The sequence below is a fragment of the Podarcis gaigeae genome (genome assembly GCF_964106915.1).
Source record: "Podarcis gaigeae genome assembly, chromosome: 8".
In the NCBI taxonomy this organism is placed as follows: Eukaryota; Metazoa; Chordata; class Lepidosauria; order Squamata; family Lacertidae; genus Podarcis; species Podarcis gaigeae.
The window spans coordinates 52,511,552-52,528,571 of record NC_139684.1 but is presented as its reverse complement, the minus strand read 5'-3'; the positions used below and the strand labels follow the sequence as shown (position 1 = coordinate 52,528,571).

At 45.1% G+C, this 17,020-nt stretch overlaps 1 protein-coding gene across 6 annotated transcripts in view; it reads left to right on the top strand.

Moving 5' to 3' along the window:
- The window catches only part of MTSS2 (MTSS I-BAR domain containing 2), a 58,665-nt gene that overhangs the window by 13,750 nt on the left and 27,895 nt on the right, over positions 1 to 17,020 (top strand). For all 6 annotated transcript variants that reach the window (XM_083749904.1, XM_083749902.1, XM_083749900.1 and 3 more), the window contains exons 2-3: positions 6,537 to 6,598; positions 14,327 to 14,400. In XM_083749904.1, coding sequence (XP_083606030.1) covers positions 6,537 to 6,598; positions 14,327 to 14,400 — 136 coding nt within the window. The remainder of the gene's footprint in view (positions 1 to 6,536; positions 6,599 to 14,326; positions 14,401 to 17,020) is intronic.

Sequence of the window (17,020 nt, the reverse complement as noted above, 5' to 3'; positions counted from 1 at the left end):
TGCCAAAGTAGAGTGGGCAAGTGGGTAGAGCCAGCTGGCAGGGACAAAGACAAATTCTCAAGTAGGCAAAGAAGCCATGTATGTTGTTGCCATCATCCTATTTCCTGAACAACTGAACTGTCACTTTTCAGATCAACCATTTTGAGAGAATAACTGGAGGGACTCACAATAAACATAGCAAGTGGGGGGATACTAGCTACCTAACCTATCCTTTGCCAACCTGGTGCCCTTCAGATGTTTTGGAGTGCCAAAGGTGCTCTGGCAAAGGCAGGTGGGAGTTGTAGTACAAGGCAGATGGAGGGCGCCAGGTTGGCGAAGGCATGGTGAATTGATGATTTTGAGAAGCAGGGTGAGATTCCCTCTGCATCATGCATGGGCAAAGATCACAGGGAAGTCTCCAAGGCAGACTTTCTGACTAGTTTGTCGTATATGTCATAAAATGTGAACACAATTTTAAAAGGGAGCAGGGAGGGAGTTCCCCAGGTTGTGGTTTTGATTTTTGATAGAGCATGTCTGCCTGAGCATTTTGGACGAAGGAGGGTTGTGCTGCAATTTCTTTGAAGCCAAGTTGAGTTTCAAGCCTGGTGGTCTAGATACTTCATCCTCTCCATTTGTGACATTCTAGAATCCAGCAGAAAATGGGTGCATGCTTTTTCTACATTTACAAATGCCTTCTGCATTGGGCAGTCTGGCCAGGGAATGTTGTTGTTGTTGTTCATCCTGGGAAAGAGTCTTGATTGCATTCTCTCCTTGTTGATTATTGGATTTTTCTCATCAAGTGTATCTGTGGCAGTATTGAGGTGCACTGTAGCCAAGTTATCCTGAGGTGGTTTTGCATGATGTCATATGCGGAATGTTACTTTCATCATTTCCATAAGAGAGGCTTAGCAAATACCACATCTCACCACCTGGAATACATTCGTAGGAATTGCCGCCTCCTGACCAGTATTAGAAACTGAGATATAAAAGCTAGGAGCTAAATGGCACCTTAAATCTAGGTTATGGGTGCAACAACAGAATGTCTAGGTACGCTTTTTTATAACAAGAATTCAAAGTTGAATTTATGGATTATTTGAAAAGTATTTGTGATCACCAGACGACGTTTGTAGGTTTGCAAGAAGTTCTGTGAGGAATAATATTAGAAATACTGCAAAAATGGAGAAGGAGACGTGATATATTAATAATGTAAAGGCAATATTAAGTTAGGAAATGCGTAAGAAGTGATTAAGACGGAGGATTATCAGAGGTGCTGATGGAAGTCCAATAAGGATGTATTTGTGATAAATTGTGTGGTATGCTTTATAATTCTGTATGTTAAAAACCAATAAAAATATTTTTTAAAAAAATAATTCAAAGTTGAAAATGATTGAACTGCAGCTAAAAGTGTTCATTTTTCACATGGTCTACTCCTTCCCTTGCCCACCCCCCAATATTCTTAAGAGGGTCTCTTCTCCAGTCTTCAGAGAGTAGCTGGAAGTGGGGAGGCAGAAAAAGGTCCTCCTTTCCTTCGACTCTGCAGTTTTAATCTGAAATTTTAGGCGCAGTACTGCGCCCAGAGCTCAGAAACTGCTTGTGCTAATGAAATTCCCTGTCGCAAAATGCGCCTAGAACAATGGGAGTTTCGAACACTGGTCCTTGCAGTCCAGATGTCCAGCTCCTTGGGACATCCCCTCTCCTCTTGGTTCTGCAAGTCTCCATAGTCTCTTCCTTCATGTTTAATCTGACCGGTGCTGCTGGGCAAGATTGTGCATAGAGATCTGGAGTAGATGGAGAACTCCAGCTCTTGCTGTTTTTTGGTCTCTGTGTTTATGTGTGGCTTGGCTTCTATTGGCAGCTGGATGTGGGAGAGCAGAGTACAGTTAAATCAAAACCAGAGCCATGGCAGTGGTAGCAGGCAGCCCCATCTGGCAGCCAGGGATCAGGAGAGCACAGCACCCGGGGAAGAGTTCAGGCAAGCTCTCTCTAGCAAGGCAAGGGAGCTCTTCCTGGGCTATAAGAGGAGCAGGAGGCAGCAAACAGCCCTCCCAAGTTGGAGGCAGGAATGTTTCCACAAAGCATGTTGCTGTACCTGACTTGTGTAGCTCATCCAGCAGGCTCTTCATAAGTTCAGGAGCAGAACACATGCTGTGCATGTAGGAGGCCCCCTTTACGTCCCCCCTGCTAGCCCTACAAGTATGGCCAGAAAGAATTCTTGTCTAAGGAGAGATCCTACCAGTCAGAGCTGCTGGCACTGTACTAGACGAGTGAATAGGCTCACTCTGTATTTAGCATCTTCATCTGCCCCGCTCAGCAATCTGGGGGAGGAGCTCTAGCATCACTTGCAGGCCCCCACCCCTTGGTGCTGCCACCTTCAGTGGTACCCCCAGAAGTTTTCATGCCCCAGTCAAACATTTCTTTCTGTCTGGAAAACTTGCTTTCAAGATGTCCATCTACCTTCCATCTCAAGAAGTACATGTTTTGCCAATGAGGCATTCCAAAGCTGTTTTCTCTTCCTGCATGCCCCCAGCCCAGTTTGACATGTGGTTCAGTTCCCGCAATAGTTTTCAGGATTTTCAGAATTACTTGCAAGGAAGTCAGATTTTAGTCCAAAGGGTTCAGGCAGTTTACAGGAGAAGGGGAAGAGGCTCAGCTGGATGTGATGCAGATACTTGATGTCAGATTGATGTGTTCCCAGCAGTGGCTTGGAGAGGGGCTTGCATGATAGATCTGAGACGAAAGGTGTCGCCAGGGCATGTGCTTTGACCTCCTTCTCCCTCACAAAAAACACTTTGGTGCCACTTTGGGTGCCCTGTGTCTGAGAGAGCTGAATTTCTTCAAAGTAGCCCCTAGATCAGAACGGGCAGGACTCCTGGGTTCCTTGAAGAACTGCCTGGCTAGAGATGTTGCTGTTTGCAATCCTGCCATGGATAAGAGTACTGCAGTGGGAGGTGTTCTGCCATATCTGAAAGGGGTGGGCTTCCCCTCTCCAGCTCTGTTTTGAGAAAGTGGTGGAGGAGGCTACTGTGTTTTCCACAACTGCAGGACTGGGAGAAACTTGGAGCCTTTCCTGGAGTTCCTAGAGACAGAGAATGTTGCACTTGCCTGCTCTGCGTATATTAAAGGGTGCTCCAGAAAAAGAACAGCGTCTCAAATTGAGAGAGCCATTTACTTGCTGTTTAGTGCCAACAGGGGTGGTTCATGCCAGTCCCTTCAAAGGTGGGTATTCCTTGCAGTTCAGAGAGGAAACGTATTTTAGTATGGCTTAAGTTGGGCAGAGGATAGTGTATTATCATTCTTTATTTGGTTTATTTCTATGTTAGAAAGAGGAGAGATCAAGCATTAAATAAGACCGTTATTATCAGTAGTAGTCATCATAAGACCATTCCTGGATAAGCCTTCCCTAGACCTGGAAGATCTGAATAATTTTTGACAAGTATCAAATGTCCCCATTTTAGGCAAGGTTCTTGAGAGGGTGGTTGCCAAACAGATTCAGGTGCTCTTGGAAGAGACAGGTTTTCTGGATCCATTTCAATTAGGACTGAAGCCTGGTTTTAGTACCGAAACTGCCTTAGTTACCCTGTATAACGACCTGTGCTGGGAACAAGGCAGGGGGATTGTGACTATGTTGATCCTCATTGATCGCTTGGTGACTTTCAATATCATCAGCCATGGTATCCTTCTGAGGCGACTGTCTGAGTTGGGTATTGGGGGCACTGCATTGTGGAGGTTCCACTCCTGCTTGGATGGATGGCTCCAGAAGGTGGTTCTTGGGGAGCATTGCTCAACTCTTGTGTTTTATCTAGTATGGGGTCCTGCATGAATCACAGAGTCAGTTCTGTTTCCCATGCTCTTTAATATCTAGATCAGGGGTCTGCAACCTTTAAGACAAAAAGAGCCACTTGGACCGAAGGGAAAAAAACTGGGAGCCGCAAAACCATTGCGACATTTAAAACAGTGGGGAGTGTCGGGGCACACAATGCGCCTCCTCCCCTCGCTAGTATCCACAACGGAGCCGCGGCAAAGGTGTAAAAGAGCCACATGCGGCTCCGGAGCTGTGGGTTGCTGACCCCTGATCTAGATGAAACAGCTGAGTGGGTTCATACTGATTTCTGGAGTGTGTTGTTATCAGTATGCTGATGACACTGTTCTAGCCCTCCTTTGAGGCAGGCAGTGTTCTGAATCAGTGCTTGGTTGCAATAATGGGCTGGTTGAGAGCCAGTAAAACTAAAGCTTAATCCAGACAAGACTGAAATGTTGGTAGGTGGTTCCTCTGACCTGCTGAGTGGTGTTTGGTCTGTTCTAGGTGGGGATTACACTCCCTCCAAAACAGTGGGTTCATAGTTTGGGCGTTCCTCCAAGACTCATTGCTGTCAGTTCAATTATGACCCTACCTGCACAAGGATAACTTGGCTACAACAATCTTTTCTCTGGTAACATCGAGGTTGGGTTACTGCAGAGCAATTTATATGGGGCTGCCTTTTAAAAACTTTGGAAGCCTCAATTAGTGCAGAGTGTGGCTGACCAGCTGTTGACAGCTTCAAGACAAACAGATCATATAACACCAGTTCTGTTCCAAAAACACTGGTTGCCTGTATGCTTCCAAGCCCAATTCAAAGTGCTGGTTTTGACCTTTAGAGCTCAGGATCTCCAATATGAACCTACCGGGGCCTTTAGAGCTTTGTTGAGGCCCTTCTGCAGATTCTGGTTCTGAGGGTTGTGACAAGGGAAGAGGGCTTTTCAGTTGTGGCTCCCATCTATGGAATGTGCTCCTCAGCAAGGCCTGCCTAATGCCTTCATTGACTGATACCAGGAGAAAGCCTATGTTTTCCCCCAGTCTTTTGACAGATGAAAGATGACGCTTTTGTCATTAGTGTGCTGCCAAAGTTTCCTGCGGCTCTTAAGGGGGTTATTTTTTGTTTTAGTTCCATGCTATAGTATATTTATTTGTTCTTTTAACAGTGTTGTAAGTTACTTGGAGACCTTCAGGTAGCAAGCAAATAGCAAATCTGATTATTAATAGTGTTAATACTACTAGTGCTACTAGCTGTGGAAAAATAAAGATTTCAAAATCTGTCTAAGAGTGGAGAGGGAGTTCTGGTACTGTTATTTCTATTTGAAAGACAAACTTCAGCATGAACAATAAAAAAACACACCATCCTTCACAGTAAAAAAAGGAGGGGTCATTTTTTCCTCTCATCTGTTTTTTCAATCAATTAGCATAGGCTTGGTTATTTCATTTATTCTTTCTTCCTGCATAGAACACACTCAATTTCACAGACACAGTTTGTACCACACAGAAAGCCCATGCAGAAGATCAATTTATTTTGATTCATAACAATAAGGGTCAATAAATTTGGGGTAAATTATTAGGGTTGCCACCTTTTCTGTCTCAGCAGACATTAACCAGTAATAAAGTACCTTTTGGATTCTTTAGACTAAAATGCTAATAAAGGCACTGTGGGCAGACTGGGCCTTTTTTTGGTTGTGTGGTATTGTGATAACTATAGTGGGCATAAACTCTCTGTGGAAACAACCAGTTCTCCAAATAAAGGCAGAAAATGGCACCTCCAGCCGCCTTTGGGCAATTCAGTCCAAGCTGTTGCTCCCCAAAGACCTGGGAAGGCACAGCACCCTCCATGAGCAGTATGCAAAGCTATGGACATGAAATGCGCTAGAATCTTTAAAGAAAATTATATGTTAAGCCCGGGTTTTGATGTGGCAGTGCAGCACTGCATAAGCACAAAGTTGCCACAAAGTGCAGGGGGGGGGCGAGTCCGTTTTGGCATCTTTCCCTTTCTCCCTGCCGTCTCCCTTGATAGGATTTGCAGAAGAAGAAATTATAGGCAGTCCTTGTTAAGAGCTAAGTTTGTTGCTGAGTTGCCTTTAGGCCTCTCGCAGGCCTGTCAGTTTCCAAACTGGGGCAGGAGAATGTGGACAGCTGCATTTCTTCCTTGCAACAGTGAAATATTTTTTCCTCATTCATGACCCGGCAGAAACAGCTGGGTCTCTGCTGTTGGTCATTGGACCTGGCAGCCGCCTGGCGGCATCTCTGCCTCTCCAACATAGGGGACAAGAGACTGCTGGGACAGCAGATGCAGTGGAGGTGATATTTTCACCCTTGCCAAGATTTTAGGGCTGGGCTGAGCCAGGGGAGGGGTTGCCCACTTCCCCTCTCAAGCACAACACCCCTTAACAATGTAAACATCAGCACCAGATGATAACTATGGTTAAAGTAAACCAGGTTCCCACCAGGGTTTGCTAAGCAGCTGAGGCCTCTTTTAAGTTCAGCTTCAACAATCAGTCATTTAAAAATGGCCGCCTTTAACAGTTTTCTTCTCAAAGAGTGGCAACAATCCTCAGCCAGAGATGGCTGCTCACATTTACGAATGATGCTGAAAATGTACAAGGAGATGACGGTTGGTCTTTTCACAGGAGCCCTCTGGATTCAAGATTGGCTGTTTGTTGTGTCCTGTTTGTGGGGCTGGGGTGCTCAGGCAGTGAACGCAGAGCAGTCACCTGTTTGTTCAACTCTTTCCCCCCTCCCTTCTCTGTTCCAGAGTTCCTACCCCATCTGGGAAGATTTCAACTCCAAGGCAACTAAACTCCACTCCCAGCTGCGGTGAGTTTCTCGACAGAGCTGGCACAGCAACAACACAGCTGCCATTTGTCCCCCAGCCTGGTCTTCTCGCCATGTGTGTCATGAAAAGAGACTCTTGATTTCTTCTATGCTCTCAGCTTCCTCTCCCCACACCCTCCTTTCTTTAGAAAACAAACGATGTGTCCCCAGCTGGTTCAGGTTCTTTTGAAACCCCACAGGCAGTAGCGCTGTACGTAGTGAGAGTGCCCTCCAGCTGCTTTGGACTACAACTCCCATTAGACCCAAATCACCTAGTCATGCTAGCTGTAGCTGATGGGAGTTGTAGTCCAAAACAGCTGGAGGGTGGCAGGTGATGGGGTAGATTTTGCATGGCAGATTATGGTTTCATCAGGCGCTCTTGGCCAAACAGCAATGCAAGCTGGGCAAATAACCCCAAGTGGTGTATATTTTCCAGCTGGCAGCTACTCTAGGAGTTGAGTGACACTGGCCAGAGGAATGAGAGCTGATTTTTGGATTATTGTAATCTGCTGCAAGCTACCTTGGATATCATTAGATCCAAAAGCTGGGTGGAGGTCTTCTCTCAGACGAAATGCAGTCTAAGTCGTATTTTTTAAAAACCACCCTGCCTCATTTCTATGTGGGGAAACAAAACCTGTGCAGATCTGTGTCAGTTTTTCTGAGTGTGTTATAGGGCTCAATCCACATACAGTGAAATGGGCCCAGGAAATTCTGCTGGCACCCCTGGAGGCTGTGACTACCACATAATGAGCTGGGAATGCCCTGGTTCAATGCAAAAATAAAATAACTTACTGCTTTAAGTTAAGAAGTTTTAGAAGCAATGGGGAGGGCAGAATCCTAGTAGCTTTGCTGCCAGTAATGAGAGGTCCCACCCATACGACTGCTCAGAAACAGCATAGTTGGCCCCTGAGTTCCTTTCACCTGCCATTTCTTACCTGAATGTCCCTCTCCACAAGAAGGTACCATTTCTTAGCATGATCTGGTGTGCATGTTCTGATCCTCCTTTCCATCCCCTTCCAGCCATCACACAAAAGCATGTGCCAAAGCCACAGCCTCCTCCATGTCAGCCGCTTTCTCTCAGACAAGTGTGCCTGCTCTTTTCTCTGGAACTGCCATTCTTCCTTCTCTCTCTTTTGATGGATCATCACTGTGATCTTGTTGTTAGTTCTTTGTGCCTTAGGGGTTTTTATTTTCTCTCAATACTTTTCCGACCTTGTGGCCCTTTTTCTTTTTGTAACAAAACAAAATTGAAGTACCAGCCCATCTACAGGCAAAGTGCTATTGAGTCTTTTAATGGCTCCTTTGCCTTTTTAATTAAACAGTTCCTGTTTGCAGGTTTAACTCATAGCTTTGTGATTAGCACTGGTTCAAGATTAGTGGTGAGTAGCTTTTAATATCCTCTTGAACATCCTTTCTTAATTGCCTTAATATTGGTTGTGGTTCCCATGGGGAGGGGAAAGCTCCATTTATCATTTTTCTTTTTTAAAAAAATCATTTAAAAAAATAGCAGAATACATTTTTGGCTATATAAAAATGAGGGTGTGTGTGTATGGAGACGCACTTACACAAGGAAATCTCTAATCCAAGCCCCCACCCCATGGGAACAGAAACTGACCCTAGGCCGGCAATTAACCAAGTCCATTCAAGGGACAATTAATAGGCTGTTCATAATTGATGCCAGGTAACATAAAATGGGATCATTCTATAAGGAGTAAACTTTTAATTAAAGCTTCTGAAAACCTTTCATGAACAGGATTTTCTTGTTAGTTAATGTTATAGAAGGATCTTGAGAATAATAGATAATACAATGCTATTTTAAGGCTTTGTGTGGAACCTCTATTTTCAATTATTATTTTTTTAGTTAATTGAACAAAGTGAGTGCCTCAGCAGCACTAAAGGGTTCAAGTGAAGAATATAGCATTTTCCTGGTATTCTTTAGGGAAAAGCACCTTTCCAAACACTACTTTGTGGCCCAACCCAGTATTTGAGTAGAGCCTGCCTCAGTTTTGCCTATTTGACTATATTCAGTTAGCCTGCTAAAAGCATCTGTGGCAGTTGGTTTTTTTAACAGTTACCTTGGGCATAATTTTTTTTAATGCCTTCTTTTACACATGCACACTATTATATTTTATGAGTGTGCTAGTTGCAATGAGTGGATGCCAACTGTAAGTACAATATTGGGCAACCTTGGCAGTTTCAAAGTTTTTAATCTTGTTTACTAATCAAATGTAAAATAAACATGATAAATGAGAATATTATGTAGGGCATCAGAAAAAAATCCTGTACAAATCACTCTGATCACAGTTCAAAAAATTATGGAAAACACTGTTTTCTTATGCTAGTGTTATATCACACCTGAGTTTCTTGACATTTTGCTGGAGGAAGGATAGAGTATAGTCTGGTGTTATCCTGGGATTAAAAAAAACTAAAAACTAGGGACTGTGCCCCTGTTTCCTCCACTTGCAACACCCCCTTTAGCCCAGGGTGGGGAACCATTTTGGCTCTGCAAGCCATATCCTTACCAGGATCTGCCTTGTGGTCCAAAATTGACAGGTGGGCAAGTCCATCCACCTGCCAGTCAAGTGATGTCACAAATGGCATCATGCTTCTAAGCCTGGACATTAAATCGCCTCTCAGGCAGCTGCATGCTGCTAAAAAGAAGGTTTTTGCCTTCCTTTTAGTACCACATTGCTGCTTGTGAGGTACTTTGAAGTCCAAACTTCAAGACTCCAAAGCCCAGCAAATGGAGCAGGGAGCTCTCTTATGAACCCAGGTCAAGCTAACTTGATCTCCCTTTGCATCAGCTGATGGGTGGAGAGGTCAGGGGCAGTTTGGCACATCTGTTTGGCCTGTTCCCAGAAGGAATGGCCAAACGGAGCTCTTTGTAAGCAATTGAAATAAAATTGGCAGACAGGGCTATCACCTTTGGTCCACCCCACCCCACCCCACAAAAGTCCTCCTCCCTTTCTCAGGAGGCTCTTCCTCAGCTGTGCACCCTTCCTCCTCTGCCTCATCTCCCCCTTCAGTCCCTTTCCCCCCTCCTTTGCTTCAGCTTTAACCTCCTGTCCCCACCTTCCTCTCCTCCTAATTGTCATCACGCTGTAGTTTGCAGGGCTAGTGCCATCTGTCAGTGGCCTTGTGAATTACACCATGACAACAGTCTTGTATGTGTTTTACAGAGAAAAGGGAATTCAGGGGTTGGTGTGTGAAATTAATTGCAGATCTGATGCAATCAGCTAAGAGCTGGTAGGTTTTAGTAATCAGTGGAAAGATGTCATCTGGATGCCAAGCTAGGTGTCTCTGCATCCTATCCTTGTACCTTTGGCCCTTAGGTACTTAAATGGAGGATTTTAAATTCATTTCTACTGAATTTACATTCTTGGTTTCAGCCCAGCTTTCCAGCCTGTCAAGGCAGTTTTAACCCTCGATGTTGTCTTCTGTAGTGTTAGCTACCCCTCAGTTTTGCATTATCTGCAGTTTTGATAAGCACTCTCTATGTTCTCCTCCAAGTCTTTTATAAAACAGCAGAGGGCTTAGGACAGAGCCCTGGGGACCCTGTGAGACCTCCCTTCCATTTTAATGCTGAGCCCTTGTGAGCACTTCTTGGGTATCTATGCTGGATAATAATGAGCTATGGGTCCATTGTGTCACACCTTTGCAACAGAGAGAGTATAGGTTGCTTTGATTGAGGTGGCACAAGGAACTGAAGGATTCTTTGGTTAATAATAAAATAATAATAATAAACTGTCTCCAGGATTGCCATCTCTTACTCTGATGTGCTATAATATTGAAGTAAAAAATGAGGATATTTTCGGGAGCAAGATAATCCAGTGAAAGTACGAAAATATACTGTGCCAAGGAGACATGTTGTCTTGCTCAGAAGCCTTGGGCTCACCTTCTGTGATGGTTCCAGTGCTTCCAGGTACTTGCCACCTGGTCCAGCCATTAATCTGGAAACACAGGCCCCTAAAGGAATGTGTATATTTTGAGAAAGGCGTGAGTTCTCCAGATACTAAAGAGTACATTATATAAAGTATTGCCAGAATCAGATATTTGCCCTTATCCCTAGCAAGGTAAATGGGAGCGAGATCTACAGATAAATATTGCTTTAGACAGCTGGAAATGCATATGGAACTCTGCAACTCAAATGAATATGAGCACAAGCCTTAAGAAGTTTTACAAGTGATTGTGCAGATGATGTTTCTCTCCACAGAGACTGAGGATGCTTCCGGACAGCAGCTCTTAAGCCGCAAACAAGTCCTGCATATTCAATTTTTCTGTGTGCACTTTTGGCACACTATCTTCCACGCAATCCCATTTCCCCCCCTGTCTTAATAGTCACTGATATTCTGCTGCTTGACATCCACACCAGTGGATGGATCTTGCCTTAAAATAAAGGAATTTTAGGAACAATGACACAGAAGACAAGACAGGCCATAAACTCCCACTACATCCGTTAGTCGTTCTTTTTGATCATACAGAAATAATACTCTCCAAGGAAGATCAGGAAATGGTTATTTATCTTTTAATGGCTGCCGGAATATGTATTTCACTTATAACAAGAAATAGGAGGTTACAACAAGCTTTCAATGGCTGTGAAAATGTCTGGGATTTTAGTATCATGAAGCTTACTAATTTTACTCAGACAAGAAAGCAGAGTAAATTGGAAAGTTACTCAGTTGAGAGTTGAGTAAGATTTTTTGGAATTGGAAAGTATAGGAACATATATAACCCCAATGAGTTATTATGCACAATTTAACAGCACAGAAGTTGTTAATTAATGAAAGATTATCAATTCAATCTGTAAATTCTTTGTATTGATGACACAATATGGACAAGGCTTCCTTTTGTGCTGGCGGGGGGGTGGGGGGGAGCAAGCAAGAGATGCTAATGGACTTTCTCCATTGCCCTTTCCCCAATAAAAATCCCTGCTTTCCCCCAAACCATTAGTCCCATCCGGCATGGCTAGTGGCCAAGGATGATGATGTACTGTAGTCCCAACAATACAGGGCACCACTTAAGCTACTTGTGACTTACAGAGTCACATGATCAGGGTATTAGCTAAGCCCCACCTCCTTTTGTCCCACTACTCCAGCTGAAGTTGGAGCCCTGCCTACCTGTTACAGTGAAATAAAAGAAGTCCACATATGAGCATCATAATGCCTAGTGTGGCTTTGATTCATTACCAGCTCCTTCCAGCAGTTAAGAAGGCAAGCCCTGGCTCTCCTAAATCCCAGGTAAATGTGCCAAAATTGTGATATGTGAAGTCTCTCTTTAAGCCATGTTGCTCCTTCCCGTGCAGCAACACAGAAGCAAAGGGGCTGGTTTTGAGAGTGGCAAGGCAGTTGCAGCATCCAGAGGGAAGCTGCAGAGCCCCCTCCCCACATATCACAGCCCCAGGATCCCGATGCAGTTAAGATCCCAAGAGGTTGAAAGTTGCCTCGACTGCCTTGCCTGTGAGCAGCTTCCAATCAACGCAGAGTAAGAAGGTTTCCTCCCCAGAGTTCCCAAAAGGAGCCTTGCTCCCCCCCCAGCCTTGTTCCCAGAGTCACCCCCTTGCTTTGCTTTTCCCCAAGAGTTTTTGGAATCCTCCCCCTTTCTGCTTGCCAGCCACCTCCTCTGGCATATCAAAGGCTTCTATGAAGGGGCCCTTTCAGCCCGTCCACCCTGGCTTTGCTGTCGCCGGATATGCCTTGTGCGGCTGCCCTATTAATAGCCCCCCTGGCTTCGCTGGTGTTTCTCAGCCCTCCGTGGAGCTGAAAGAGCCTCTTGTGTTCCGCTCAGCATCTCCTCAGCTGTTTGCGCACTGTGTTCCCCTTCCACTCTCCCAAAGCGCCTTTTGTGCTCATTGCCTATCTGGAGAGAGTGCTCTCTATTTCCTCCGCTTTCTCCGCACACAGAGTAACTTCACATCGGCTCAGAGCTAGTTTGGGGAGGGAGAGATGGAAGCTCTGGGCTCTTCCTAACAAGGAGTGTAGGCCAACCCATAAGTAGAAGGGGAGGCTGGACAAACTTGGCGCTTAAAGCCTTTCTTTGGGAAGAGCCTCCTCTGTTTTAATTAATTAATTGATTGGTTGGATTTATATCCCTCCTTTCCTCTCCAAGAAACCCAGGGCAGCAAACACATGTATCATTTAAAATAAAGAAAGAAAATAAAAAAGGAAACATTTTAAATCTGTTTAAAGCATTGTAAAAACAACTACAATTAAAAACATCTAAAATCAGTTGCAGTTAAATTATAAAAAAAATTCTAGAAGCAGCTAAAAACATTATTCCATCCAGTGATCTTAGAGTTACTTGAAACAGTATTTTGTCAGCTACTCCACAGCCAGGGAACCACCACTGAAAAGGCCCTGTCACTATCCCGGTTACTTGGCATGCAAACTGTTTGAGGCTCAATTTTCTACTGGCAGCTCTAGGTAGGGCTGGGAATGGTCTGTGTCTGAAACCCTGGAAACCCTTGGCTGCCAGACAGTGTTCATAATGCTGCACCAGATAGACCTAGCAGTCTGATTCGGTATTGCAGCAGCTTCCTATGTTGCTCAGACTGGGGAGAGCAGGGAGTGCAAAGTCCTCGCAGCCATGAACAGCCCACCCGGTTTCCAAGTGCTGCTGCTAAACACAGAGGCCAGATGATGTGTAAAGAAGAGGTTGGCAGACTGCAGGGCAAGGAGCCAGCCCTGAGGTGGCCAAAGGCAGCAGGACGTCAGAGAGAAACTCAAGGAAAGGGAGGCCTAAGGGGGAAAGACAAGAATAAGGAGGGAAGGAAGGAAGCTGAAACAAAAACAGGGCAGGCAATATAGTTCCAAGAAAACTGGAAAGCTGAGGAAACATTGGTGCTGGCATAGAGTCTATTTGAGCTGGTTAAGTTCGTTCTTGAGATAAATGCTGCCCATCCCCCACAAAAAGAAAATTGTAGGTTTTCCCCCTACCCTCCCAATTTCCTGGGGGCAAGGCACCTGATAGTGATTGCTGTGATTGGTTCTTTAAGATCTACCTAAGACAGGTGTGTGGTGTTTGGCTTGGCCTAGAAGTTAGGGTAAGGATCCGTCACATGCAGGCTTTTTAACATCAGTGCACATGGATGTGTCATGGGACTCTCTCCATGCCTCTGAGCCGTTTGGCACATGGAATCCCCAGGTTGCTAGCTTGGCTGTCTTGGCCTTATAGCCAGCCTGTGTCCATAGAGCCCAGAGTATGCGCTGAAACACACAGTGTGCACTGAAACACACCATGTGCTCCTTTGCAAGGTAGGTACATGCAAGGGGGGGGGTGTGATGTTGGTAGAAGGTCAGCTGTGGTCAGCCCATAGTCTTTCTGGACCGCTCTGCCTCTCAGGGACCCTGATAAGCTTCAGAGGAATTTCAAGAGTTCTCCAGACCACAGGCTGACAGTGTGGGCTTTAAATCATTTGTTAAATAGGGTAACTGAGGAGAGTTGTGCAAGAGGCACTGGATGTCCTCAAGATTTTAGAAGCAAACAAGATTCGGTTTTCTCAGAATTATTAGCCCAGTTGTACTTTTGACCTCTGATTACCTGAGTCTTGGCAGCATTGCAGGTTTAGGCCTAAGTGTTAATAATGCAGGTCTGGCCGTGAAGGGATGAGATGAGGCCGACTCACTTGTTGCACCCACCCAGCCCTTTGAGATGGCAAAATGGCTTGTGCTGTTCCTGCGTGAAGACCGCCAATCCTCTGAGCTCTCTCTCTCTCTCTCTGTCCTTATATTTTAGGACTACTGTCCTGGCTGCAGTGGCCTTCCTGGATGCCTTCCAGAAAGTGGCAGACATGGCCACCAACACACGAGGTACGTTGTGGGAGCTTTTTGGACTAAAAACTAGCTGACTGCAAAACCAGCCATGTCGCACAGCCAATGGCAGAGAGCAGAACAATGCCTGTGGAAAAAAAACTCACCACCAAACTGGCAGGCCCATGGCCCCTTTCTGTTTACTTGTGATTACTTACAGTGCTGCAGTTACCCCACAACCTACTTTTAATCCCTCTTTGTACTCACACTCAATCTAGCCCTGTGCTTGATTTCCACCTGCAGCAGCCAAACAGGTGCCTCTGGGAAACATTCAAGAGGGACATGTTCAAACATCAGAGATGGAGCAAGAATTGCTGTGTGTGTTTCTTTCTGTTTCTGTGACATCCCCATGGGTGACCCTACTGTGGTACTAAGTTTAGTGGCTATCGCCACATCTTGTGGCAGTGAGTTCCAAAGGCTTTTAATTTTTTAGCAATAAATATATTTTCCCGAGGAAAAATATATTAGAGGATTTGTTATGTCGCCTTCCCACTTCTGAGGAAGCATTTGAGGCAGGTCACATCAGTAATAAACAATAGTAATAAAACAGCCAAATGAGAGGGGGGGTGGCAGCAGCAGATAAAATATGTGTTGCATTCTGAACCAAGTTCCAGTCAGCATCTGGGAAACCCTGAGCTTGTGGTGCTTAGAGAGAGAGATTAATTTCATGGTGGGGTCTTACGTGGTCATTGGCAATCCCCCTGCTGATCTCTGCTAATCCAGACGTGCTTGTGGGATCACCATGAGGGGAAGAGCAATCATCCTGCTTTTCTAGCAATGCTCATTCGAAGGCCCTGTGATAAATAGGGCCCTCTTTTAAGTGGCACTTCCTTCATTTCTGGGTGGGTGTTACAATTGCGGGAGAAACGGGCTTCTGAAGGCAGGAGCCCTTAAAAGTTACCTATAAATGAGTTTCACTGACATTGGGCAGGCGCCATCAGTGCACCTTTTGGTTTCCTGCTAAGAATGTTTTTGTTCAGGCAAGTGGCAGTCTTTCCAGACATGTAGAAGCTGTCATGTGTTTTAATCTGGTTTAGTTTATTGTTGATATTTATTATTTTTGGATGTTTTAAATATTTGCTTTTACCTGTTGTTGTTATTACTGATCATTCTATTATGTTTCTAAACTGCTTTGAAGGGACGCGGGTGGCGCTGTGGGTTAAACCACAGAGCCTAGGACTTGCCAATCAGAAGGTCGGCGGTTCGAATCCCCGCGATGGGTGAGCTCCTGTTGCTCAGTCCCTGCTCCTGCCAACGTAGCAGTTCGAAAGCACATCAAAAGTGCAAGTAGATAAATAGGTACCACTCCGGCGGGAAGGTAAACAGCATTTCCGTGTGCTGCTCTGGTTCTCCAGAAGCTGCTTAGTCATGCTGGCCACATGACCCAGAAGCTGTACGCCGGCTCCCTCAGCCAGTAAAACGAGATGAGCGCCGCAACCCCAGAGTCGGCCACAAATGGATATAATGGTCAGGGTTCCCTTTACCTTTACCTTTAAACTGCTTTGAGATTTTATCAAGCAGTATAGAAATGTTGTGAAAGAAAGAAGAGTTTCAGAGTGTGCCTCTTTTCCCTCTGTGTAGGGGTGTAGCAGGGCGAAGTGACCTATTCTGGGCACCTTGTGGCATGTAGATCACAGAGGTCTGCACCTGAGGACCAGTCTTGCTTGTGGCCCCTCAGATTGTTCTTGGATATGGGCATCACCCAAGCACAAATCAGCCAGGAAGCTCATGAGATGGTCTTGATCAACCTTGAGCTGACCTACTTAACCCATTTTCACTGCCCTGAACTTCTTCAAAAATGAGCAGAGGGGAAACACAGCTTTTTAAAAAAGTAATCTCCTCTGAGCCTTAAAAAGACCAGGTGTAACCATGCCTCCTTGTGTACACGTGTAAAGAGCCCGCCCGCCCCTTCTCAGAACTGGCATTGGGATTATATATATATATTTTCTCACCCTTCACCCCTAAGGTCCAGGGTAGGTTACAATTAAAACAAGGGCAATGGTATGCCACAGTAAAAACTGGGTTGTCTAAAGAAGGAGAATCAGCAGTAAGCCAGAGTTGGAAGGAATTGACTGTGCAGGTTAGTTTGTTGTTTGACAACAATTGATAGAATAATGTATGTGGGCAGCATTTGTGTTGAGCCATCAGTTACTGGGATAAATCTCTGAAAGCAAGCAGAGAATTGGGTAGGATGGAGCAGGCGATAAAGGAAAGCTGAGGAGGCTAGTACAAAATAAGGAGATGGAGGGAGGGCTGATGTATTCTGGAGAGATATAGGGAGCACCGAATGGAGCTTGGAAGGGAAGCAAAATGTAAATAACACCTCTCACCTGAAGCAGGATGAAAAAACTGATTTGGAATGTGAGTTAATCCCAGAATAAGGTCTGAAGACACAAGAACTCACCACTTTGCTATAGCTAAGCAACCCTGGGCCTGGTCTGACTCCTGGATGGGAAACCACCTGGGAACCACAGGAATGCTCCCTTGGCCACAGAAAGGTGGGATAGAAACGTAAGAAATAAAATGTAAAACAAAAAAACCCTACAAAGCGTTGAAAGAACAAGATGGGTCATTGGCCTGACCCAGCAGGCTCTTTATACATTCTTATGAACCTATTTAT